The sequence below is a fragment of the Mesocricetus auratus genome, unplaced genomic scaffold, assembly GCF_017639785.1.
Source record: "Mesocricetus auratus isolate SY011 unplaced genomic scaffold, BCM_Maur_2.0 Super-Scaffold_100676, whole genome shotgun sequence".
NCBI lineage: Eukaryota > Metazoa > Chordata > Mammalia > Rodentia > Cricetidae > Mesocricetus > Mesocricetus auratus.
In genome coordinates, this window is record NW_024429266.1 from 30,628,325 (window position 1) to 30,655,789 (window position 27,465).

The 27,465-nt window shown below is 41.3% G+C and overlaps 1 protein-coding gene across 1 annotated transcript; it reads left to right on the forward strand.

Moving 5' to 3' along the window:
* Positions 1 to 115: 115 nt before the first annotated feature.
* On the forward strand, positions 116 to 26,043 carry Dars2 (aspartyl-tRNA synthetase 2, mitochondrial). The gene is made up of 17 exons (XM_040738244.1): positions 116 to 785; positions 1,589 to 1,688; positions 3,014 to 3,080; positions 4,349 to 4,450; positions 4,837 to 4,932; positions 5,236 to 5,359; positions 6,666 to 6,712; positions 9,305 to 9,411; positions 11,181 to 11,250; positions 12,631 to 12,810; positions 15,857 to 15,964; positions 17,692 to 17,754; positions 18,485 to 18,637; positions 20,547 to 20,765; positions 20,963 to 21,073; positions 22,476 to 22,551; positions 25,614 to 26,043. Exons 1-17 carry the CDS (start codon positions 668 to 670, stop codon positions 25,826 to 25,828), a joined length of 1,956 nt encoding a protein of 651 aa, XP_040594178.1. The 5' UTR covers positions 116 to 667; the 3' UTR covers positions 25,829 to 26,043.
* The last annotated feature ends 1,422 nt before the right edge of the window (positions 26,044 to 27,465 follow it).

Sequence of the window (27,465 nt, forward strand, 5' to 3'; positions counted from 1 at the left end):
GTCAAATTCCCGATTGCGCCGCGTGGCTCTTCCGGTTTACAACCGGTGCGAAGCTTTCTCTCAAATTTCCGCCCACAATAAACATGGCGGAGGCACCCTCGCTCCGATTGGCCGAATAACTTACGTGAGTTTGGCGCTCGCAGGGCGTTAGAGGGACTGGTTTCGGAACGCGTCTTGTGTCGGGGTTCGAACCTCCGAGCATTTTGCATCTGTTTGCTTTCCAAAATTCAATCTGGGCCGCCACGTTCGGGAGATTTGAAACACCTGCTTATGCCCTGGTCACCTTCGGGAAAACGTGGAGATAAAGGAAGGACTCGGCGCCCCTGATGACCGGCCTCCCCGCGTCTGGACTGGGCTAGGGTCGCGCTGGCTCTGCGGCTTGGCATCTTTTTGGTGTCCTCCGGCCGCAGCCTTGCTTAAATAAGTGGGAACTGATGCACTGAAGGAAGCAAAGGTTTTGCCCCGTCCGCTCACCCAGGGACCCTAGAGACCTTGCAGACTAATGTACTTTGTAAATACTTGAAGGTTCTGCGGAGGAGGGTTTGCATGCTTTTGAGTGCGAACTAGAATTTTAAGGGTTCCCTAGTATTGCAGAAACTGAAGTTTGAGCACCACCACACCCGCAGCGTGGGATTCGTGATTGTCTCTCGCGACCCTGGGCTTCAACATGTATCTTGGTTCTTGGTTAAGTCGTCTATGCAGGGATTTATCCAGACCCATCGGAAAGACCACCCAGCCAATCTGGGGTTCCCTCTCCAGAAGTCTGAGTTCCCAGAGAATCCCAGGTGAACGCAGGGACGGGCTTCCGGCTGTTCTTGAGGGCTTGTTTCCCCGGTCTTAACTGCGTTTTTATAGCAAGCAGGTCATTCTCTTCACTACTTATAGTCAGGGCTTTTTTTCTTGATTAAAAAAAAAACAATAATAACCGCACATAGGACATTCTGTGTTTAGGTGATACTACTAGTAGACTAAATATTTTTCACACTTTTAATAAATTATTGTTATACACTAGATTTGTACTAAAGCTGAAAAGTAACTGCACTGTCAAACTTATAATTTCTAAGGTCATATTTCACTTGGCAAAGAAACATGTAATATTTAAAATTGGACATGAAAATGCCAGGTCATGTAAAAATTCAGATTTCTAAACAGAATGCAGCATTTTACTTAAGGGCAGTAATTCATTTGGGCTTTGACACATTTGCAGGTAAACAAAATAGAGAAATTGATCTAGCCTATTTATAAACCTCATTGGTTTATCAAGATGGTTCAGGGAGTTGAGGCAGTTACTGCCAAGCCTGAGGAACTAGAGTTCGTTTCCAGGACCCATGGTGTGGATGAAGGAAGAGAACAAAATCCAACAACTTGCCCTCTGACCTCCACAGGTGCATCATGGCATGTGGGCTCCCACATGTATGGTATACACACACACACACAAATGTAATTTAAAATTTTTATTAACTTCACCCATTGACCTGAAACAGCTATTATACCATGAATGGAGAACATTTTAAACAAACTACAAATATTTTTACAGTTAACCTTTTAAATTGTTTTTTTTGTTTTGTTTTGTTTTCTTTTTTTAAAGAATTTAGTAGCTTTGTTGCTCGGACCAACACATGTGGAGAATTGCGTTCTTCCCACCTAGGCCAAGAAGTCACTCTGTGTGGATGGATTCAATATCGAAGGTAAACTAAGGCAAATGGCTTAGGAATACATGAAGGTTATATTCCAAGCAGTTCCAACCTTTACTGATTCTTATCCTGTCAGCGAATTATATTTTGCCACTTTTGTAGTTCTCTCAGAATTCACTACATTTTCCATTCTGTTTTATTTGGAAAATTCTAATAGTGTCACTCTTATCTGTTAAAGGGTGTAGTGACAAAACCTGGTCCACCAGTGGACTGAAATAATCTTGAGCTAATGCTGGAAAGTTCTTATAACCAGCTACTGGGAATGGACTAGAATTCTGTAAGTCAGTGGAGAAGCAGCAATGTTGTCGGAGAAAGCTTGCTTCAGTAAAACTTTTAAGTAGAGAAAAGACCTAAAAACATGAACATTCCTTAGGTCCAAAACCCATTTGCTGTTTTTGGTGTTCATCTCTATGTTCCAACGCATATTAGCACATTAGTTCATATTGAAGAAGTTCAAAATGTAGTAGTCATTTGTTACTTAAAAAAATTTACCCTGGCTCTTAGAGTGGGTGGCATGCTCAATACAAACTTTAATCGTCTTGGCAAGAATCTTGTCCTTAATTTGCTTATTTATAACTGTGTCAACACTATGCTGAGTGACAGTGCAGACTTTTATAGTTTTGCTGTATTCGTCCCCTGGATGTCTGCAATGTCACCCTTGTAGAGTCACATGTATGTAGACAAGAATACATCTGCGCTTTCCAAAAGGCCTAGAGAACATACATTGGCTGTCTCTTTACCCTGTGTTTGCTTTTTAATGAATTACTGGAAAATGTGTATGGGTATTTTGCATGCATATATGTCTGGGTACCATGTGCTGCCTGGTGCCCACAGAAGCTGGAAATGGGTGTTTAATTCCATGAAACTAGAGTTATAGTTGTGAGCTGCCATCTGGATGCTGAGAATCAAACCTGGGTCCTTTGGAAGAACAAGAAGTACTCTTAACCTCTGTGCCATCTCTCCAGCCCAGTTCTCTTTATTAGTAAACTACATAAAAAGTTTCACTTTCTTGAATAATAAAACCTTACTCTTAGAATTTATTCCATTTTCATAGGCTGGGTGGTGGTAGCACACGCCTTTAATCCCAGCACTTGGGAGGCAGAGGCAGGCGGATCTCTGTGAGTTCGAGGCCAGCCTGGTCTACAGAGCAAGTTCCAGGACAGCCTCCATAGCCACAGAGAAACCCTGTCTCAAAAAACCAAAAAGAAAAAAAAAAAAACAAATGGAGAAATTACATGGAACTTTTTCACTGCTTTTACCTTTGAATTTTGAGCTGACAAACTTTATCCTAAAATATTCTTTCTTTTTCCATTATTCAGGCAAAACACCTTCTTAGTCCTAAGAGATTGCCACGGTCTTGTTCAAATTATCATTCCCCAGGATGAGGTAATAAAAGGTTTCCTTCCGTTATCTAAACCTGCATGGTAGAAGGAGAAAACATCTCCCACAAGTTATCTTCTGACTTCCATTAGTGTCATGCTATACTCATGTGAGTGTCTGTGCATACACACACATACAAAATAAATGTAAGAAATAGATTAGCGGGCAGTGGTGGCGCATGCCTTTAATCCCAGCACTGGGGGGGGGGGGGGGAGAGGCAGGCGGATCTCTGTGAGTTTAAGGCCGGGCTGGACCGACAGCCTCCAAAACAATACAGAGAAACCCTGTCTCGTAAAACCAAAAAAAAGAAAAAGAAATAGATTGGCTATCAAAAAATCAATAAAGGACCCAGAATGTGAAGATGAAATTTATAGAAAAAAGTAACCTAAAAATAATTTTCAAAGAAAATATAAGTCAGACATGATAGCATACACTTAAAATCTCATAATTGGTGGCAGATGTAAAAGGTCAAGAATTCAAGGCCAGCTTCAGCAGTGCAGTCAGCCAAGCCTGGTCTACATGAGACCCTATCTGCAATAAATAAATAGATATGTGTGTGTGTGTATGCACACGTGTACACACACGTGTACATGAAAGTACACCAAAGATGGAGATGTGATTTAGGACTGTGGAGGTGACTCAGTGGATAAAGATTCTTGCCACCAGCTGACAGCTTGAGGTTGATCTCTGGGACTCACCTGGTGGAAGGAGAGAACCAACTCCCACAAGCTGTCCTCTGACCTCTACATACATACAGGCCATGGCACATGTGTACGCAGACATACAAACACACACTCACTAAATAAAGCCAGCCTGGGCAACTTAGACTCTGTCTCAACATAAAAGGTGGCTGGCAAGCTGGGCATAGTGATGCACGCCTTTAATCCCAGGACTTGGGTGGCAGAAGCATGTGAATCTCTGAGTTTGAGGCCATGCTGACTCATCTGCATAGTGAGTAGCCAGTGGACATGGTAGTGCATACCCACAATCTCAGCACTTGGAAAGCTGGGCAGGAAGAAATCAAGTCCAATGTAGACTATATAGTGAGACCCTGCCAAAGGAAAGGCGGGAGGGAGGGCTCTCTGTGGTCTTACTGGCTGTGTTAATTGGAGCCAAAGTGGCAATGGAATTGATGAAACCTTGTAATAACATTGAGACAGCTCTAATATTACAGCAAGTAAGCTGTGAATATCATTTTTCTAAAGTAGGCTCACTGAAGAGTTCTAGAAGTTCATTTATTCTCAGAACTGACTCTCCTCACCCTTACTTTGCAGTCAGCTGCATCTGTGAAGAAGATATTATGTGAAGCCCCCATGGAATCTGTGGTGAAAGTATCTGGGACGGTTATCTCTCGGCCTCCAGGACAAGTGAATCCAGTCAGTAGTTAGGAAATAGAAAGTTTGTCTTTGTGTACTTACAATGTCTGCATATACATTAACAGCATAGATTGAGTCCCTTGTGGACACTTAGCACTAAAGCTCCTAAGTTTCCTATGTTCCACGTGTGAACTTACAGATGTCAACACCCATATAAGTGTGCACAAAGAGACATGTCGACCTTGACAAATATGTAATGATATTTGCTGATCTTAGGAGCCACACATATAAATAAGAATATAAAAATCATATAGATGTTTATTATTTGTAACCTACACTGTAGCTTGACACATCTTATATATGTATATAAATATGTGTTTTACAAATTTATATTGCATACATGTTCTGAAAAATGATTTTCTAAAATAGATCTTTTTTTTTCTAAGAAAATGCCAACAGGTGAAATTGAAATTAAAGTTAAGACAGCTGAGCTCCTGAATGCCTGCAAGAAGCTACCCTTTGAGATTAAAGACTTTGTGAAGGTGAGGGCCTCTGATTAACAAAATCAAGTATCTAGAAAGTGATCAAATGCAGCAGAATTTTTAAAGAAATTTACCTTCTATAAGATGAGTATCTTGGGCTGGAGAGGTGGCTCGGAGGTTAAGAACACTGACTGCTCTTCCAGAGGTCCTGAGTTCAATTCCCAGCAACCACACAGTGGCTCACAAACACCTGTAATGAGATCTGGCGCCCTCTTCTGGCATGTAGGCATATATGCAGACAGAACACTATATAAAATAAAGTCTACAAAGCTGTAAAAAAAAATAAAACTTTCATTTGTGTAGAAAACGGAGGCTCTTCGTTTGCAGTATCGGTACTTAGATCTTCGAAGCTTCCAAATGCAGTACAACCTGCGGCTGAGGTCCCAGATGGTCATGAAAATGCGGGAATATCTTTGTAATCTACACGGTAAGCCTGAAGTCCGTTCTGTTTTATTTTTTATTTTTATTTTTTTTTGGTTTTTCGAGACAGGGTTTCTCTGTGGCTTTGGAGGTTGTCCTGGAACTCGCTTGGTAGTCCAGGCTGGCCGTTCTGTTTTATTGTCTGTGCTCTTCATTGTTGGGTCTAATTAGATCAGGGTGTAGACTGGTTGCTTACTGGGTCACAAATATATCTTTTAAAGGTAATAATGTTGCCGGGCAGTGGTGTCTCATGCCTTTAATCCCAGCACTCAGGAGGCAGAGACAGGCAAATTGAGGCCAGCCTGGTCTACAGAATGAGTTCCAGGACAGGCTTCAAAGCTACATAGAGTAACCCTGTCTCAAAAAACAAAGGTAATAATGTCTATTATAGTAACTAGCATTTCCAGCCACTACTGAGGACAATCTTTGGTTGTTTCCTCATAGTAAGTTTCTCTCTCTCTCTCTCTCTCTCTCTCTCTCTCTCTCTCTCTCTCTCTCTCTCTCTCTCTCTCTCTCTCTCTCACTCTTTGGTTTTATGAGACAGGATTTCTCTGTATTGCTTTGGAGGCTGTTGGACCAGCCTGGCCTCGAACTCACAGAGATCCACCTGCCTCTGCCTCCCAAGTGCTGGGATTAAAGGCGTGCGCCACCACCGCCCAGCAAGTTTCTTTTTTTCACCCCTATTTCTAACAGTTTAAGTTCTCCTAATTTCTTTCTGTTTGAAACAAGGTCTCACTATTGCAGTCCAGAGGATAAGACCTCACTATGTAACCCAGGCTGGCCTAAAACTTGAAACAATCTGCCCACTTCAGCCTCACAGATTTTAGAATTACAGTATGACCAACCACACCCAGCTTATTTATTTGTTTGTTTGAGATTCATTCAGTCTGATCATGAACCCACATGCACCTCAGTCTCTTGAGTTCTGGGTTTGCAGGTGTAGACCATGATGCTCATGCTTATACACCATTTGTTGGGAAGTCTGAGGTTTCCCATGAGTAAACTAGAGCACTCCTGGGTACTTTTATTGTTTTATCATTGCTGTACCAGCTGAGCATTTCGGTAGACACAAATCCATCAGATGTTTAGAATCATTCCCTATAATAAACATCAGCTCTGTGAGCAGAATTATAAGTCTTAGCTTTCTTGGATTTGTGGAAACCAACCTGAGTATTTCTTTTTTTTTTTTTTTTACCTGAGTATTTCTTACTTCAGATATCTTCCTAATTAAAGGGAGCGTCTGACTTGTATTTCCCTATTGACATTGCACTTGGCAAATTGCTATATATTAACTGCTTTTTCTCTGTTCTTAGGGTTTGTGGATGTAGAAACCCCAACATTGTTTAAGAGGACCCCAGGGGTATGTCTGTTACTTAACATCTTACTATCAATATTCTCTTCATTATAAAAATGATTGCTTTGCTTTTTATGATCACTTGGCTTATTTTATTTACTTTTATTGTTACCTCAGGATTTTCACAGTAACTAGGTTATTTTAAGAATTTTGGATCAGAATGCCTTTATTATGTATGAGTTTTCTATCCCTTGAATTTTATAGATGCAAATCATTAGTGACTGTTTCATTAAAACCTTGTTGATTAAGAACTGTGTGAGCTGGGCTGCAGAGATGACTCGGTGGTTAAAAGAACATAGTAAAACCCCAGCTCTAGGGGATTAGAAACTCTTTTCTGACTTGTAAACCCTACATTCTTGCACACATGCCCACATACAGACAGACACATACACACATAATTAAACAAAAACCCTGGCTGAAGAGATGACATTAAAGGCTAGAAAACCCAAAAAAACACGAAAATAAAATCTTTTTTTTTTTTTTTTGGTTTTTCGAGACAGGGTTTCTCTGTGGCTTTGGAGGCTGCCCAGGCTGGTCTCAAACTCACAGAGATCCACCTGCCTCTGCCTCCTGAGTACTGGGATTAAAGGCTTGGCTACCACTGCTGAAAATTAAATCTTTAAAAAAAAAAACAAAAAACTGTGTCAACTAAAAAAAATTTAAAGAGATGGAGGTATCCCTGTCTATAAGAGCAACTGTCCACTATAATCCCTTCCATTCTAAAAACCTGTACCTGCTCCAAGTTTGCTTCTACCTTATCTTTGAGCTGCCAGCTGCCCACTGCCTGCAAAGGTGCTAAAATGACCAGGGACAGTGGTGACAAGGAAGCACTTTAGCTGATGTGGTCCTTAGCCGCAGCTTTCAAGCCAGCACTTGTTCCAGGAATATTGTCACTGCCGCTAAGTTCCCTGAGGCTAGGACTGCCATGGTTGGGGGCTGGCCCAGGTGGTGGGATTGGAACTATGGAAGCCTCATCACTGCTTAGGACAGGAACCACTCTAGAACAACAACTCTTCTGCTGTGCCAGTCTGGCTTGGTCCCCTAGAAGCCGTAGGACGTTTTGATGGTCTCTCCATCAGTGAAGGATCTGTCTCCATCTTTCCCGTGGAGCTCTCTTTCCCTATATAGTCTTTTTCCTGTACTTTTTAAGGAAGTGAGCAGAAAGTGGCTGGCTTGGGATTTGACGCAAGGAAAATAAATGCTATATTAATAAGAAAAAAAACAACCAGACAAGGTGATGCATGCCTGTAAGATCAGCATTTGGGAAACTAAGGCAGGAGGATCACAACCTTGAGACTAGCAGCTATGTCTATATAGATCCTGTTAAAAAAAGAACTGAGATTTAAAAAAAAAAACACTGATAGTTAATAGCCCTTTATTCAATCTATACACTTAAAAAAAATTAGGGGCTGGAAATATGGCTCAGCAGTTAAGAGCACCAGCTGCTCTTCCTGAGGTCCTGAGTTCAATTCCCAGCACCCACATGGTGGCTCACAGTCATCTCTAGTGGGATCTGATGCCCCCCTCTGGCATGCAGGAGTACGTGCAGATAGAATACTCATAATACATAAACTAAATGAATCTTTAAAAAAAAAAACAGTTTGCCGGGCGGTGGTGGCACACGCCTTTAATCCCAGCACTCGGGAGGCAGAGGCAGGAGGATCTCTGTGAGTTCGAGGCTGGGCTGGACCGACAGCCTCCAAAACAATACAGAGAAACCCTGTCTCGTAAAAACCAAAAAAAAAAAAAAAAATTAACTACTTGCTTAGGAAATGATGCACAAAATTTGTTCTGCTAATAATAAAATAGAGAATTTGTTTATACGTACATACTTAATAACTGCTATATGCAAGCAGTATTTAAAGCTTATTTTAGGGGCTAGAGAGGTGGCCCAGCAGCACTTGATGCTCTTCCAAAGGACCCTGTTCTGTTTCCAGCACCCAAGTCAAGTGGTTCTCAACAGCCTGTATCTCCAGCTTCAGAAGTTCTGATGCCCAATTCTAGCTTGTGTGTACCCACATGCACGTCTGCACACAACACACACACACACCACATATTACACACACACACACACAGACATATAAAAAATACAATAAAGTTTTTTTTTAAGTTTATTGTTACTGGGCAGGCCTTTAATCCCAGCATTTGGGAGGCAGAGGCAGGCAGCTCTCTATGAGTTCGAGACTAGCCTGGTCTACAGAGTGAGTTCCAGGACAGCCTCCAAAACAATACAGAGTAACCCTGTCTCAAAAAGCAAAACAAAACAAAACAAAAAAAAACAAAACAAAACAAGAAATCGTCTCTTTGGGAACTTTGCTCTTTAACTTCCTTGGTGTGTTTAAATATTTATTTGCATTAGTCACTTATACTTTAAGTTTGTTTGTTTTTAACTTTTTTTCAGGGTTTTTCTTTTGCTTTGTTTTATGAAAACAGAGTCTTCTTGTGGGTCAGGGTGCCCTTGAACTTACCATTCCTCTACCTCAGCCTCCCGAGTGTTGAAATTGCAGGCACTTGCCGTACCTGGCTTAGGTGTTTTGTCTGTGTATTTTTCAGTAATGTCTCTCTTCTCTCCCTCTTCCACCTCTCTCTCTTTAAAAGGGTGCCAAAGAGTTTTTAGTGCCATCCAGGGAGCCTGGAAAGTTTTATTCTCTCCCTCAAAGTCCTCAGCAATTTAAGCAGCTTCTGATGGTTGGTGGTTTAGACAGGTAAACTGGCTTTTGTTTTTGGTAATGCTATTATTCATCCAAAAAGGGAGGAAGAAAGGCCAGGGCGGGGGTGGACAAAACTTGTCTACTCTGGGAGTGGTGAGGTGGCTCAGTGGCCAAAAGCTTTTGCTATAAGGCTGGTGATGTGAGTTCAGTCCCTGGAGCCCATACACAAGTGGAAGGAGAGAACTAACTCTGCGAAGTTGTCCTCTGACCTACACATGTATGTGTACACTCACATTTGCACACCCCACCCGTCACTCAGTAACAGCTCAAAAGTCTTAAAGTTGTTTGATTTGAAGAAGTTAAGATTTGTATATGCATTTTGAGATTGCTTGTTCCCTAAAAAGTATAGTAGTCACCATTTATTTAAAGTTTATTAGCTGGCATTAGGTAGTTCTAGCAGGGGATTAAAAATAAAGTTCTGGCCGGGTGTTGGTGGCGCATGCCTTTAATTTCAGCACTCAGGAGGCAGAGGCAGGCAAATCTCTGTAAGTTCGAGACCAGCCCGGTCTACTGAGCGAGTTCCAGGACAGGCTCCAAAACAATACAGAGAAACCCTGTCTCGAAAAACCAAAACCAAAAAATAAAAATAAAAAATAAAGTTCTGAGCTGGGCCAGTAATGGGTGGCATACGCCTCTAATCCCAGCATTTGGGTGGCAGAGGCAGGTGGATCTCAGTAAGTTCGAGGCCAGCCTGATCTACAGAGCGAAACAGGACAGTCAGAACTAAAACAAAAAAAAAAAAGAAAGAAATTATTGTTTGGGGAAATACAATAAGCATTATAATCGGGCTGAAGAAATGTCTTGGGGCTTAAGAGCATGTGCTGCTCTTGCAGAGAACTTGAGTATAGTTCTCAGTACCCCAGGTCAGGCACTTCACAACTGTCTGTAACTCCAGTCCCAGGGTGATCCAACACCTATGGCCTCTGTGGACTTTTGCAGGCATGCATTTACCCACACATGGACAGGCACACTTTTATATCATTTAATTTTTAATTTTTAAAATTAATTCTAAAGAGAAAGGAAGGAAGCATTATATGTTAGACCTGCAGAGACAGAGGGAGCTTCACTTCTGAAGGTGAAGGGAGAGTTGGAAAGGCGTGGCGTAGGATGGCTCCGCACACTGATGAAGCAGTATTTCAGCTTGTGGAAGTAAAGATACATATGTAAAGGAAGATGGGCCAGCTTGCATGCCCACCTAACATGTGGGCATTCAAAGGTGTTATATTCTGAAATCCATCTATGAAATACCTAACATGTGGGCATTCAAAGGTGTTATATTCTGAAATCCATCTATGAAATACCTAACATGTGGGCATTCAAAGGTGTTATATTCTGAAATCCATCTATGAAATACTAGTCTCTAATTAGATTTGAGCATAATAAAGTTTCTGAGGCCGGGATGTAGCCTCATAGTAGAGTGCTTGCTTGGCATGCACAAGGGCCTGAGTCTGCACTTTAGCACCACAAATAAAGTTTCTTTTCATCCATAGTCTGTACTGCCAAAACTTTAGAAAAAAGTATTTTGATCATTTAAAAATCAAGGCTAGGTTGACTAGTTTTCTTTTAGATTTATTTATTTATTGTGTATACAGCGTTCTGCCTGCATGTATGCCTGCACACCAGAAGAGGGTGCCAAATATCATAGATGGCTGTAAACTACCATGTGGTTGCTGGGAATTGAACTCAGGACCTCTGGAAGAGCAGCCAGTGCTCTTAACCTCTGAGCCATCTCTCCAGCCCTTAACTCTAGTTTTCAATTACAGATATTTCCAGGTTGCCCGGTGTTATCGAGACGAAGGTTCAAGACCAGATAGACAGCCGGAATTTACTCAGGTACTCAGTTATGTATACTTGCTATTACAAACTCATGTTTGCTACATCTAAGGATTTTCAATACTACGGCAGTCATTTTATGAGTTTTTAAAAGTTAACATAAAAGGTCTGGGTCTCGTGTTTCATTTTCATACGCACTTCATTTTGTTGATCCTCTGCCCCGATTCCTCTCCAGTCTCCTGCCTCCCACTGCTCTGCTTTCCCCACCGTCCTCCTCCTCCGTTTATATACATGCATCCTACCTTGCTTTTTATTCCTCTCCCTTAAGAGCTCTTCTTTCCCCTCTTATGGTTCCTTTTATAGTTCCATGACCTATATCTGCACAGATATATGCACATACTGTAAAAATTTAAGTCTACCATATAAGAGAAAGCATGGGATACTTGTCTCTGCACCTGGGATACTTCACTGAACATAATTTCCAATTCCATTTTCCTGAAAATGTCATGATTTTCCTTCTTTTTATGGCTCAATAAAATTTCAGTATGTGTGTATGTCATTTGTGTTCTTTTTTGTAGATTTAAGACTTTTTTTTTTCCAGGCATGGGGCAGTTGAGACAAGGTCTAGGTCTCTCTATGTAGCCTTGGTTGACCTTGAACTCCCTGAGTAGACCAGGATGGCCTCATAGAGATCTGTCTGCCTCTGTCTCCTGAGTACTGACATTACAGGGTGCCCCACCATGCCCAGCAAGTTTTCATTTTACCTGTGTGACTATTTGCCTGCATGGCATGGCTGGTGCTTATGGGAAACCCTAGAACTCAAGTTACAGGTGGCTTTTTGCCATGGAGTTGCAAATTGGACTCAAGTCCTCTGCAAGAGCAGAAAGTACTCTTGACCACTGGACCATCTCTCCATCACCACCCTTCATTTTCTTGGCATTCTGCCTGGCAAGACATGGAATCTCAAAGTAGTTTTAACCTATTCCATTCATCCTTTTCCTAAAGAGTGCAGTTATCAACTAAGGCATGCATATATTCCTAGTGTTTTAACATTTATGATAATTTATATGCTGATATTCATTTATCTAATCTACAGATTTATCAAAACCCTTTGGCTTTGTTAAGATAGCATTAATTAATGTAATTAAATGCAAAAATCACAGGTTTGGAATCATGATGACCAGTATCAGATGTAGCCTGACTACTTACTGATGACATTATGCAAACAATTTGCTTAGCTTCTCTGAACCTTCAACCATGAGCTAGCTGCGGAAGTAAACAAGTTGATGTATGTTAGGCAATCGACATAGAAGTGATATATAATAATATTTGTACCCTTAACCATGTATTATTTCTGGGCTGTTATTTATATGGTAACCTAAAACCAAGAAATATATGTTGTGACTATTCATGTTAGTTTCCATGTTATTTTGGTTTCAGATTGACATAGAGATGTCTTTTGTAGACCAGACTGGCATACAACGTTTAATTGAGGGTTTGCTGCAGTATTCCTGGCCTGATGATAAAGATCCTGTGGCAATTCCTTTTCCTTCCATGACTTTCGCTGAAGCACTGGCCACCTATGGAACTGATAAGCCAGATATTCGCTTTGGAATGAAGGTACTTTCTTAATGTTTCCAGGACTACTCCCAGGTAGTTCAGGCATTTTGAAGAAATTTTGGATAATATTTTTAATGTTTCTTTATGTTGTTACCAAACTACAGCAAAAAGAATAGCATTCTTTCAAGTTCCCTTTCCAAAAGCAAGGCTGTGGGGGGTGGGAGGGTTGTCTTAAGATAAGGTCCCTGAGCTTGTTATGTAGCTGAAGCCACTAGGTTCAAACTTGAGATCCTTGTACCTCAGCCTCACAAGTGATGTGGTTACAAGTGTGTGCCATCATACTCAGTAAGAGCAAGATTAAGGTATTAGGTGGTGGTGGCACATACCTTTAGTCCCAGCACTCAGCACAAACAGGCAGATCTCTGAGTTCAAGGCCAGCCTAGTCCACAGATTGAATTCCAGGACAGCCAGGACTACACAGAGAAACCCTGTGTTGCGGAGAGGGGGGTGAAGGAAGAAAACCCAAAAACAACAACAAAAAAGAGTAAGATTAAGATACTTGCTCATAAGCCGGGTGTTGGTGGCACACACCTTTAATCCCAGCACTCAGGAGGCAGAGGCAGGCAGATCTCTGTGTGTTCAAGGCCAGCCTGGTCTACAGAGCGAGTTCCAGGACAACCTCCAAAGCCACAAAGAAACCCTGTCTCCTAAAACCAAAAAAAATACTTGCTCATGTCAAGCCTGACAACCTGAATTTGCTTCCCAAAACTGACATGGTGGAGAAAGAACTGATTCCCACAAGATGCCCTCTGACCATAAACACACACACACACACACATACACACACACACACACACACCACAAAATACATATATAAATAAATGTAAAAAAATTTTAAGAGCACGCCGGGCGTTGGTGGCACACGCCTTTAATCCCAGCACTCGGGAGGCAGAGGCAGGCGGATCTCTGTGAGTTCGAGGCCAGCCTGGTCTACAGAGCCAGTTCCAGGGCAGCCTCCAAAGCCACAGAGAAACCCTGTCTCGAAAAATCAAAAAAAAAAATTTTAAGAGCAAGGTTTTTATTTTATAAAGTTTTATTACAGTACATGCCAGTTACTGATTATATAGACATGAATAATTATTTGAAAGAAAAAATAATTTTCATTTTCAATTTTTCCATGTTAAGTATAGCTCTCAAAAAGGAAATAATTGAGTTACTAATTTTCCTTGGTCTGTAAAGAGCTTAAATATGTGAATACATTCAGATCATCAGTATCTGTAACAGTAAAAGTGGAATGTTTATGTAGGTGTTTTAAATATCTGCCTAGTCTATGAGTTATCAGTACTCTGTTTTTTGTTTTAAAACAGGGTCCCCGTCTATAGCCCAAGTGGGTCTCAAACACACAATGATTCTCCTGTGTTCACCTGCCAGGTACTGAGAATGCTGGCATAACTACCACACCACTCAATTCCTACAATGAACAAATATCCACACAAAGTCATAAGCACATTCTTTGGTTTGTTTTTTGTTTTCAAAATGGGGTTTCTCCGGGTAGCCCTGGCTGTCAGGGAACTCACTCTGTGGACCAGGCTGGCCTTGAACTCAGCAATCCACCTGCCTCTGCCCCCCAAGTTCTAGGATTAAATGCATGCACCACAATTATTATAATTATTGTAAGTACATTCTTTTTTGGATTTTTTTGAGATAGGGTTTCTCTATGTAGCCTTGGCTGTCCTGGAACTGACTCTGTAGACCAGCTTAGCCTCCCAAGTTCTGGTATTAAAGGCATGTGCTACCACTGCCCAGCTAGTACATTCTCATATACAACTATTCTGTGTTTATCTGTAATACAGAATACTGGTTGAGACTGTTGGGGCCAATCTGATCTAACATAGTATTGTCTTCTTAGGCAAATGCTAAACCTGCACTAACCCTCTATGAATACATTCTTGAAATGCTAAATTACTAAGATGGAGTTCTCTTTTCTTATTAAATCAAGTATTAAATCAAGTTCTCAGGATTCCTTTGTCTCTGCCTCCCAAAGCTGGGTTGCAAGCACAACATGACCATGCCCAGTTTTTACATGGGTGCTGGGGATTTGAGCTCAGGTCGTCATGTTTACATAACAAGCACTTATCCATTGAATCATCTCTCCAGCCCAAGTCGTTTCTTTAAAACCCTATTTCTGGGCTGGCAACATGGCTGAGGAGATAAAAGATGATTGCTGGCCTTCTGATGACCTGACTTCAATCCCAAGGTTCCACATGGTAGAATGAAAAAACTAACTCCCTTAAGTTTTCCTCTGGCCACCTCCCCACACACACTCACCCTGCCACTTTTATGATGACCTGAGTTCAATCCCTGGAACCCATCTAAAAATGAAGAAGAGAACTAAAGTTGTCCTTGACCGTCACACAGGCAGTGTTTCACCAGCATGTGTATACACACACTTCATGATCCCTCCCACAGCAATAACTTATAAAATTATAAACATCTTTTTTTTCTTTTGTCAAGACAGGGTTTCTCTGTATTGTTTTGGAGGCTTTCCTGGAACTCGCTTTGTAGACCAGGATGGCCTCGAACTCACAGAGATCCGCCTGCCTCTGCCTCCAAAGTGCTGGGATTAAAGGCGTGTGCCAGCAACACCCGGCTAAAATTATGAAAATCTTATCTGTGGAATAGAGACATGGCTTAGTGGGTAAGTGCTTGCCACACATGTGTAAGGACCTGAGTTCGGATCACAGAATCCATGTAAATGCTGATAGTCATGGGACCTGTCTGTAATTCCAGCACCTAAGAGTGGAGACAGAGCAATTAGTATAGCAGGATTAGCCATATCAGGAGCTCTGGATTTGATTGAGAGACCCTGTCGCAAAAGATACAATGGAAGAACAATGGAGGACGATTCTTGACATCTTCCTCCAGTCTGTACATGTGTATACCCACATACGTGCATGTGCACCCTTACCTCTGCCCGCATATATGCACTAATGCAACTGTACATATACATACACACACAAAATACACAAGAAAAGTATAAAGCAAAAAAGAACTTATTTGTAAAATATTTTTTAGAGGTCATTCCTTTTTGTTATCCGTTTTATAGATTGTGGATATCAGTGATGTGTTCAGAAACACAGAGATCAGATTTCTCCAGGATGCACTGGCTAAGCCCCACGGAACTGTCAAAGCTATATGTGTTCACGAAGGAGCAGTAAGTGAAGCCCAGTTCTATGTTTTCTCAGAATGTATATTTTGGAAGAAAATATTCAATAATGGTACAAAAACACTCAAGAAAGAATAATGTAACAATGTGTTTTCAGTCAGGCATGTTGGTACACACTTTTGTTCCCAGCACTTAGGAGTTGTAGGCTGGAGAATCTATGTGAGTTTGAGGCCAGCCTGGGCTATATAGTGAGACCTTGTCTCAAAAAAGAAAAAGTGGTGGTATACACCTTTACTCCCAGCACTTGGGAGGCAGAAGCAGGTGGATCTCCAGGTTTGAGGCCAGCCTGGTCTACATAATGAGTTCCAGAACAGCCAGAGCTAAGTAGAGAAACTGTATCTCAAAAAACCAAAGAAAGAAAGGAAGGAGAAAAAAATATTTTTATAGAAAGTCTAATCAGTGTCACTAAAATTGTTATGTAAATAATGATAAAATACTTTGGGTTTTTAATTTATTTATATTTACTTTTATTAGACAGGATCTTGTGTAGCCTATGCTGATCTTGATCTTACAGTCCTCCTACCTTAACTTCCCAAGTGCTGAGATTTTAAATATGTGAAACCAACTTAGTCCTAAAATTACTATTCTGAAAGAGATGTCACTGTAGCGATGGTACGGGCTACAATACTTCTCAAGGATTTGGGCGAGGGCCTGAGGACAGAAATGAAGACAAAAGACAGCGGCTCATTCTTGCAAGGAGAATGAAGTATATTGTAACAAGAGTGGAGCAATAAATACCAGTCAGCAGGCACGGTCCAAAACTACCAAGGTCAGAAGCTCTCGTTCCCAGGGCCCTCCTGCAATAGGGATGGGCAGATAACAGGAACTTGAATTCAGACAATAAGGATGGGCAAAAAACAGGAACTTAAATACGGGCCTAATTGGAAAGAGGGGAGCAGGATGTGCTTGCTCCTAATCACAAGCTAGTCAGCAGTCCATATGGGGAAAGGTCCAACATGTCACAAATTTGAAAATACTGAGAAATTTGCCTTTTCCCCCCCCCACTATGTAATAATTCTAAAAATGTATCTATTTGCTACGTAAACATATTTGTTAACCTAAAGTTTATAATAAAAAAAGATTATAGCAAAGGAGGTCTATATCCATTTGGATACATAAGTAGCTGAATATATTTGAATGGTAGTTAAAAACTCAATCTTGGGGCTGGAGACATAGCTTAGCAGTTAAGAACATTGACTGCTCTTCTGAGGACCTGGGTAACTGTCTGTAACTACAGTTCCAGGGGACCTGACACCTTACACAGGCAAAACACCAATGCACATAAAAATAAATACTTTTAGTCTTGCTGGACATGGTAGCATATGCCTTTAATCAGAAGTTAAAAAGCAGTCAGCTCTCTATGAATGCGAGGCTACCATAGATACATTTAAAGGAACTAGAAATCATCAAACTCTGGATCCTCTTGATTTGAAAGTTGTGGAACTCACCTTTGTACTTGACCTACACATTGCATGACAGTCTACTGGTGACAGACACAGCAGTCTCTAGTGAGACCTGTACGATTGGAAAACAGAGATCCTCCGAAACTTACAGCAAGCCTTAAACCCTGTGTCATTTTTAAGAAGAGAGTTTTATTAGATCCCACTCTTATAAAATGGAAAGGCACAAATAGGTTTATATCTTATTTGACACTGTGAACCTGTTCATAAAACTTAGTGTGGTGTTGATGAGTATACTTTGATTTCTTTCATCAGAAGTACTTAAGAAGGCAAGACGTCGAGTTCATTAGAGAGTTTGCAGCTCACCATTATAGTCAGGTAAGGAGCAGCGTCTGTGGGAATCTGTTTCTACTAACAACTGTGGAGCTCTAGTTTTGGTTTGGCTTCGTTTTTTTAGATTTCTTTTGATTGTGTGGGAGTGTTTTGCCTACATGTATGTATGTGCACCAAGTACATGCCTGCTACCCATGGACCCAGAGAGGCCTCTAAACTCTCTAGAACTGGAGTTACAGATGATTGTGAGTCATTTTGTGAGTGCTGGGAACTGAGCCCAGATCCTCTGCAAGAGCAGCTATTACCCTTAACTGCTGAACTCTTAGGTTTGAGAGTCATTATTTCAGATTATATCTTTGCTGTGCATCTATATTTACTGAAAGACTTCAACTTAGACAATTGAATTTTTTATAATTATTTTATTTGTATTTTATGTACATTGGTGTTTTGCCTCCATATATGTCTGTGTCAGGGTGTCAGGAATGGAAATTACAGACCATTCTGAACTGCCATTATGGGTGCTGGGAATTGAACCCAGGTCCTCTGGAAGAGCAGCCAGTGTTCTTAACCGCTGAGCTATCTCTCTAGCCAAAAATTGAATTTACTATCATACTGAAAGTTAAACCATATTCTTTTAACATACACAAAAGTACTTAATCCAGTTTTAAAAATTAAGTAAATAGGGTTGTCTTCTGCTTAGAACAAAAAATCTGTTCTTCGAGGAAACAAATCATCTCACTTTTGAAAAAAATATCAAGCCTTTTTCTTTATCAAGGAAGTCCTACCCATATTCCTGAATGCCAAGAGGAACTGGAGTTCACCATTTGCTAAATTCATAATGGAGGAGGAAAGATTGGAATTAACCAGGTTGATGGAGATCCAAGAGGAAGACATGGTAATCCTGACTGCTGGGGAGCATGAGAAAGCAGTAAGTACAAGTGTCTCAGCACTTGTTTGTTTACATATTTAAAATGGACTGTTAGTTTCATAAAGCAGGCCTGCTCTGCATAACTAGATATGCAAATGTCTTTTAGTACTGTATAGTACACTGTATAAAAACTAGAGCCATTCTGTGCATGGTGGTATGGAGAGCAGCAGACCTCAAGTTTGAGACCAGCCTACACACTCCATAGTGAGACCCTGTCTCAGTAAAGCAAACCAAAACTGGAGTCTTGGTGCAGTGAGGTTGTTGCATGGGAAAAGGCATTGCTGCCAAGTCTAATGGCCTGTGTTTGGTCACTGGGAACCCACATGGTAAGATAGAACTCACTTCCAAATGTCATCTCCTCTCTCTGTCTTTGTCTCTGTCTCTGATTTTTCTCCCCAACTCTCCCATTCTGTCTCACACACACACAATAAAAATTTTAAACTGGAGTCTTTTCATTAGTTATCAACTTCATTGGCATTGTACATATCAGATCTGGGTCTTATTAGGAAATAAATACAACTATGAAAAGATACTTTGAAAGTTTGCAAAAGAAAGAAATCAGTAATTACAAACTTGTACACATGTATTCCTAAAACTGTGGAGGGACAGTTCAGTCCACTGGAGGGGGAGGGCTACTGGACTGATACCCCTCAACTGCTATAGTCAAGGCAGGACTGTTTCCCAGTCACAGGTAAAGTGCAGCCATGTACTAACCAAATCACTTTTTGTCAGGGAGTCGATAGACGAATGGGTATAGTTGGAAAGATCCTTGTAAAATCTACAAAACATTAAGAGAAACATGAATATTAAAACATGTAAGTGGGCATGCTAGCTCACACCTGTAATTCCATCATTCAGGAGGAAAAACCACCTAGGCCACATATCTGAGCCCATGTAGAGGTTAACAGTTTTCTTATTGTAACACAGCTAGAAAGTGAAGAAATCAGATCTAAACCATTAACTATTTCCCAAATTCGCATTCGTGTGTGTGTGATGAGTGTGTGGTATGTGTTTATATGTGTGTGTGCACAGTGAGTATCTGTGTGAAGGCCAGAGGTTAATATTGAGTAGTCTTCCTCAATCTCTACCTTACATTCTGAGAGCTAGACTAGCTGCTTAGTGAGTTCCACGGATCCCCTTGTCTGTGCCCCACAAGTGTTCCCTTTTACATGGGTGCTGGGAATCCAAGCTCAGGTGCTATGATTCTACCAAGCTGCCTCCCAGCCCTCAGAATTCAGTCTTAAATCAACATCTAACTCATGCCACCTCTAATCATAGCCGACATTTTCTGACTATTAAGTGCATTTCAGACAAATATCAAATCCTTACCATAGCCTTTCAGGAACTGAAAAAAACAAAAAAACAAAAAACTTAAAATGAATGAAACTGGTCCCCATACTGTGTTGGGTTCTGTATCTTATTATTTATCTTGTCTCACTCAATTTTACCAATCTTATTCTGTGCACCTGTGGTCGCTTCTTAGGGGGTTGAACCAGGATTGAGTTCAGTAGTTCAGGACCAACCTGGGAAACAAAGCAGTACCTCACCTCAATAAATAATGGAATCACTTCAGTGCTGGAGTGGGTATTTTATCCCATTTAATTATAATGAGATGTAGAGAAATTAGTAAGTAGACAAACAGACTCAGAGCTTGGTCTGTGAGGCTCTGGTGCATGTGTTCCGGGTCACTGTGGTGTGAAATGCTCACACATTTGGCTCAGGCTAATAGTCGTGTGTGCTTATCTATCTGGCATTCAGATCATCCTCATATCTTTGTGTCCTGAGAGTGTCTCATGTAATAACTGGCCAGTCTTTTGCCAGAACCTGGCCTTCAAAATTGAGGTTGTGTCATCTGATGCCCACTCTAACAAGAACCTAACTAACTTAATGTTGTGTCTTTTGTTGACAGTGCTCTTTGTTGGGAAAGTTACGATTGCAGTGTGCAGACCTTTTGGAGATGAGAGGAGTGGTACTCCGTGACCCAGCACTGTTCTCTTTCCTTTGGGTGGTGGACTTTCCACTCTTCCTTACTAAGGAAGAGAGTCCCACAGAGCTGGAGTCAGCCCACCACCCATTCACGGCTCCTCACCCCAGTGACATTCACCTCCTCCATACAGAACCTGAAAAGGTACTCTCTTTTATTTTATTCTTCCAAATGAAAAGGAAATATCTAAATAGAAACAAAGAACTTCAAGATTCACACAGGAGAACCAAGGAAAAGACTGAGCCTACCGTTAATAAATTGTGTTTAAGTACAGTGTCTTAGTCCTATAGAATTGAAAGCCAGGAATTTTCTCTAACATGAAAATTCTGTGAATCTTGTAGGTTCGTGGCCAGCACTACGACTTGGTTTTAAATGGCAATGAGGTAGGAGGTGGTTCTGTCCGAATTCATGATGCACAGCTACAGAGGTTCATCCTGGCAACATTACTAAAGGTAACAAAATGCCTTCTAACCTTCACTTACTCTTGCCCACATATTTGCTTTATGAAACATTTGTTTAAAAAGGAGAGTTTACTAGATACAAAATGTCAGCTTTCCTTTGTGTTTAATGTAGGGACTAGGAAGAGCAAATAATAATCTTTCCTTATTAATGCTTACTCTTTTAGTTAGGGTTGCTATTGCTATAAAAAGGCACCATAGCCATGTCAACTCTTACAAAGGAAAACATTTAATTAGGGCTGGCTTGTAGTTTCAGAGGTTTAATCCATTGTCATCGTGGCAGGAAGCCTGATGGCGTACAGGTAGACATGGTATTGGAGAAGGAGCTGAGAGTTCTACATCTGGGTCAGCAGGCTGCTGGAAGAAACTGCTCACACTGGGTGTGGCTTGAATATCTGAGACCTCAAAGCCCACCCCCTATGACACATTTCCTCCACAAAGCCTTACCTATTCCAACAAGTCTACAACTCCCATTAGTGCTGGTCCCTATGAGCCTATGGGGCCATTTTTGTTCAAACCACCATACTTAATATGTTCTAGGGGCTATAAGACATACAGGCAAATGTGGTGGCTCATGCATCTAATTCCAACCCTTAGAAGGTTGAAATATAGGGGCTGGAGAGATGGCTCAGAGGTTAAGAGCACTAACTGCTCTTCCAGGGGTCCTGAGTTCAATTCCCAGCAACCACATGATGGCTCACAACCATCTATAACGAGACCTGGCGCCCTCTTCTGGCATGCAGGCAGAACAGTGTATATATAATAAATAAATCTTTAAAAATAGACCATGACTCAAAAACAAAAAAGTGCCACTATACACTGGTGTATTATTTAAGTGTGACAATAATTTCTGTGAGCAGATATCCTCATTATGCTTATTTTAGAGATGAAAACCTGAGGCAGGTACTAGCCCAAGTCACAAGCACAGAGGTGGCACAGCCTGAAATCAGCTTTCAAGAGGCTGAGGTAGAGTTGCAAATATGAATCAGGCTTGGGCTACTAAAACCCTGTCTTGGGTAGTACAGGAACTGAAGGGTGGCTCTTGAGACCAAGCTCCTAAAATGTCATTTCCAGTGAATGACAACATTAAGGGGGAGAGACAGGTGGGCCTTGCTGTGGATGTGTTAGTGTTTTGTGTTAGGACTTACAGCTCCGTCCAGGCTGGCACTCATTATCTTCCTGCCTTCTCCAGAGTGCTGGAGTACAGGTGAGGGACTTGTCCCACTCCATTGAACTTTAACCCTCTTAAGGTTTTGTTGTTGTATTTTTTTACCAGTGCAGTCTCACAAGTTAAGTCATGTCATTTTTAAACTGAATTTCATTCCCCTTACTATTTATTTTAGTCTAACAGAAGACTTTTGTTCAGTTTATATTTAAAATATGTTTTGCATTTCAGGAAGATGTGCAGTTGCTTTCCCATCTGCTGCAGGCTTTAGACTATGGGGCACCGCCTCATGGAGGAATTGCCTTAGGTAAATAATCTGTCTTTGTGCACTAAATTCCATCCCATTCCATGGCACTGTCTCAAACTTAGACTCTCAGTTTAAGGGGAAGGAATTGGGAGTGGCTGAGTCCAAGAGTTCCATGTAAATCTATTTATTTATTTATGAGAGGTGAGATTGAGTCCAGAACCTTGTGCATGTATGAACACACTACATTTTTATTTTCCTGTCAAGTCTGGTGGTGTACACCGAGGGGGGGGAGGGAGGGAGGGAGGGAGGGAGGGAGGGAGGGAGGGAGGGAGGGAGGAAAGGCTCACAAAAGCACACAGTTGGGACAGTTGGGAGGCAGAGTTTGCAGGCAGATTTCTGTGAATTCAAAGTCAGCTTGGCCAACATAGCAAGTTCCAGGTCAGCCAAGACTACAGTGTGACCCACACACATACCCTTAAAAACAACACTACAACAAAAAAGTGCCTACTACTCTTGCAGAGGACCTCATTTTGGTTATTTTTCTTTCTTTCTTTTTTTTTTTTTTTGTTTTTGTTTTTGTTTTTCAAGACAGGGTTTCTCTGTATTGTTTTGGAGGCTGTCCTGGAACTCACTCTGTAGACCAGGCTGGCCTCGAATTCACAGAGATACACCTGCCTTTGCCTGCCGAGTGTTGGTATTAAAGGGATGCGCCACCAATGCCCGGCTTGGTTGTTTTTCAGTTGGAAAAAAAAAACATTAGGGCTTATGTCAGCATTTTACTGACCATCCAGATCTGTCTGTAAGACCTGGGATTTGAGGATCTTAAAGAATAAACAACAGTCTAATGCTGTAGACAACTTTATTTCAGTTTCAGTGTACTTTTATATGTGAAAGAAACAAATAAAACAATGATTCAAGGAAGGTTGAGTTCAGAAAAACTTGTAAATAGATGCCAGTAAGCACATACTAAATATTGACAGAGCAGCCCTTTCCCAGAACTTTCTCAGGACATACCAATTTAAACACAATTGCCTGGCACATGCTATAGATTTTATCTGGGAAAGCAAGAAAGCAAGGCAGAAGCCATATCCAGATTCAGGGTATACTGAGGATAGCACTCAGCATCTCCTTCCACCATACTGGGTTCTATAGCTATGGTCTGGCATCCAACAACAATAGACATGTCTTACAAATTGCATGTAAATATTTGTCATGGGAGGCACAAAATCACATCTTAGACAATCCAAGGAACAAAATACACCTAAGGTAAAAGCCCTCTGCCTTTTTTCCTAAGGCCTCTTTCATGGTTCCCCAAGAATTGTTCACTGTGTGTTATTCTTTTGACTGTGATGACCCGGGTTCAATTCCCAGTACCCACATGGCAGCTCATAACTGTCTATAACTCCAACTCCAGGGGATTTGATACCCTCACACAGATATGCATGCAGGTAAAACACCAATGTACATAAAATACAAATAAATCATTTTTTAAGAAATAATTTTAAGCCGTGCATTGGTGGCACATGCCTTTAATCCAAGCACTTGGGAGACAGAGGCAGGCGGATCTCTGTGAGTTTGAGGCTAGCCTGGCCTACAGAGCGAGTTCCAGGAAAGCCTCCAAAACAATACAGAGAAACCCTGTCTCAAAAAACCAAAAAAAAAAAAATATTTTTTGAAAAAAGAAAAAGAATTCATACAATATATTCTGATCACAGCATTCTGTCCCCCAACTCCTCCAAGATCCTTCCCACCTTTCTTTCTTACTTTGGTCTGTCAAGACATGGTTTCCCTATGTGGCCCTGAAAATCACTATGTAGACCAGACTAGCCTTGAACTCAGAGATCCACCTGCCTCTATCTCCCAACTGCACCACCATAGCCCGGCCTCTTCCTTCCCTTTTTTTCTCTTTTTAGAAAGAGCAGGCAAACAAAAAAGAAATATTGGTAAACATATACAAAAAAAGAAAAAAAGGCGCACATAAAAATATAAAGTCAGAAATCATAATATACAGACAAAAGACCAGTAAGATAAAGAATGCCTGAACAAAGCAACAGGACAAAAAGTCTACAAAAATGCCATTGGGTTCCTTTAGTTTGCCATCTACTGCTGGCCATGCGGCCTGCCATCTAGTGTGGTTAAATAGGATTCAGTTGGAGACGAGTAATTTTTCCTTTGCAAGTTGATTGGAAATAGTCCCTTGGTTAGGGTGGGAGCCTGTGTGCCAGTCTGCTTTCTTATTTGCATCAAATATGGCCTGAATTTGAATTCCAACAGCCACAACCAGGCAGCTCACAATTCCTTATAATTCCAGTGCTGGGGAGCAGGGGGATCTGACACCTCTGGCTTCTGTGGGTACCTGCATTCATGCGCAGAGACAACACAATAAAAATAAAATAAGAGAGCTCTAGGCCAGTCTAGATTATGTGAAATCCCATCTAACAAGGAATAGAATTTTGTGACTTTAAAAATTCTACCATGTAGCCGGGTGTTGGTGGTGCATGCCTTTAATCCCAGCACTCAGGAAGCAGAGGCAGGCAGATCTCTGAATTTGAGGCCAGCCTAGTCTATAAAGTGAGTTCCTGGACAGCCAAGATAGTTAGACAAACTGTCTCTCACTCCCCCATGGACACAAAAACAAAGAATGAAATTTTGTCTCAAAAACAAAATAAAAAAATGCAGTTCTCTACAGGTCTGAGGTTTTCTACAGCCCAGTGGTAGAATACTTGTCTAGAATGCATGAAGCCCCGGATCAAAAATAAAAAAAGAAGTTCTCTACATCTTTTAAAGAAAGCGCCAGGCTGGGCCTTGGTGGCGCAAGCCTTTAATCCCAGCACTAGGTTGTCAGAGGCAGGCAGATATCTGTGATTTCGACGCCAGCCTGGTCTACAGAGTGAGTTCCAGGAGGACAGCCTCCAAAGCAATACAGAGAAACCACGTCTCGAAAAGTAAAAAAGTTTTAATTATATAACCACTAAATCTTATATTCTTTCAAGTTCCAATACAGCCAGGGCTACAAAGTAAAACCCTATCTCCAAAAGATAGTAGAAAAAACAAGGACAAGTTATTCGCAAAGTTAAGTTCTATGCATTTGTCATCTATTAACTTTATATTTTACATCACAGGGTTAGACAGACTGCTGTGTCTTATCACTGGAGCCCCAAGCATCAGAGATGTGATAGCCTTCCCTAAATCCTATCGAGGACATGACCTCATGAGCAATGCCCCAGATTCTGTGCCTCTTGAAGAACTGAAGCCCTACCACATCCAGGTCTCATGGCCAACAGACTCTGAAGAGGAGGATGCATCAGCCACACCTTCCAAAAACTTGAGCTCTTAAGTTTTGTCTGCTTTGCTCTGCCAAACCTAAGATCCAGAGCTGCCAGACTTTAGAGTCAAGCCTCCATGTAGAAACACTCATCACCACATTAAGAAACAAAAGCCACCCAACTGTGGTTTGGTAACATGAACCACTAGGACTTTCTGTGGATGGGACTTGTGTGCAAGTGTTTAATTGAAGCATTGTAAAACAAAACATAAAACCTCTTTATTGAAGCGTTTAGAGTCTTTGTGTTTTCCAAGCACGGTTTTCATAATCCAGATAGGTTATTTAGGACAGGGGATATCAAGTCATAAAGGAGAATGTTTGCCTCTGTAGACCAGCCAGTTGATGCAGGGAGAGGGTTTAAATTCATCTAGTCTCACCAGGAAACCATATAAATTGAGCTCTATGGTGACCTTTTTGCTATCAATATAATATACTAAGAACTAACATGGTAGAATTTTTTATTTTTTTGAGACAGGGTTTCTCTGTATCTCTGTATTGTTTTGGAGGTTGTTCTGGAACTCACTCTGTAGACCAGGCTGGCCTCAAACTCACAGAGATCCGCCTGCCTCTGCCTCCCTAGTGCTGGGATTAAAGGCGTGCACCACCAACACCCGGCTACATGGTAGAATTTTTAAAGTCATAAAATTCTATTCAGAATTGCACCTTCAGCAAGTTACAAGCTTTTCTTAGCCTTTCATGCTGCTTATATGTGATTGACATTTGTCCTGGCTATCTTACAGGGCCCTTGTTGCCGGAATCAGGAGGTAAAGCAGCGCTAGAAACAAAGCTGTCTTTGTCATTGTTCTATTGCAGTGAGGAGACTCCATGACCAATGCAACTCTTATAAAAAAAAAAACAATTTAGTTGGGGCTCTCTTACAGAGGTCAGCCCATAATCAGTGGAGCAAGCACACCCACAAACATGGTGCTAGAGAAGTAGTTAAGACTTCTACAACCTGGGCTGGAAGATGGCTCAGTGGCTAAGAACACTAGGTGGACTTAACAAAGGTCCTGAGTTCAATTCCCAGCAACCACATGATGGCTCACAACCATCTGTAATGAGACCTGGTGCCCTCTTTTGGCATGCAGGGATACATTCAGACACATCACTGTATACATAATAAGAGTTCTACATCTTGATCTGCAGGCAGCAAGAGACACACTGGATCTCGCAAAGACAGTGACACACTTCCTCCAACAGTGCCACACCTCCTAATCCATTCAAAAAGTGCCAATCCCTGGTGATTTAGCACTCAAATATATGAGCTTATGAGGCCATTCTTATTCAAACTATAGCCGCTGAGTGGTAGGAGCACTTGTATAGAATGTACACAACTCGAGTTCAATAACCAGCATCACACCCAAATACAACAAAACTAAAGGCTCACTGTGGCAGTGCTCAAGTGAGTACCTATTTGGCAACTAGTTTCCATTATCTCTTTTGGTTCTATAAAAATAATAGGCTCCAACAACTGGCATATAACACATCCCTATAAGAAAGGTTAGATCTGTGTTCTGTGAGAAATTTAAGGAACTACAGAAAAAAAGTCTTTTAAAAAAGTCTGTGCTGCCGGGCAGTGGTGGTACACACCTTTAATCCCAGCACTTGGGAGACAGAGGCAGACGGATCGCTGTGAGTTCGAGACCAGC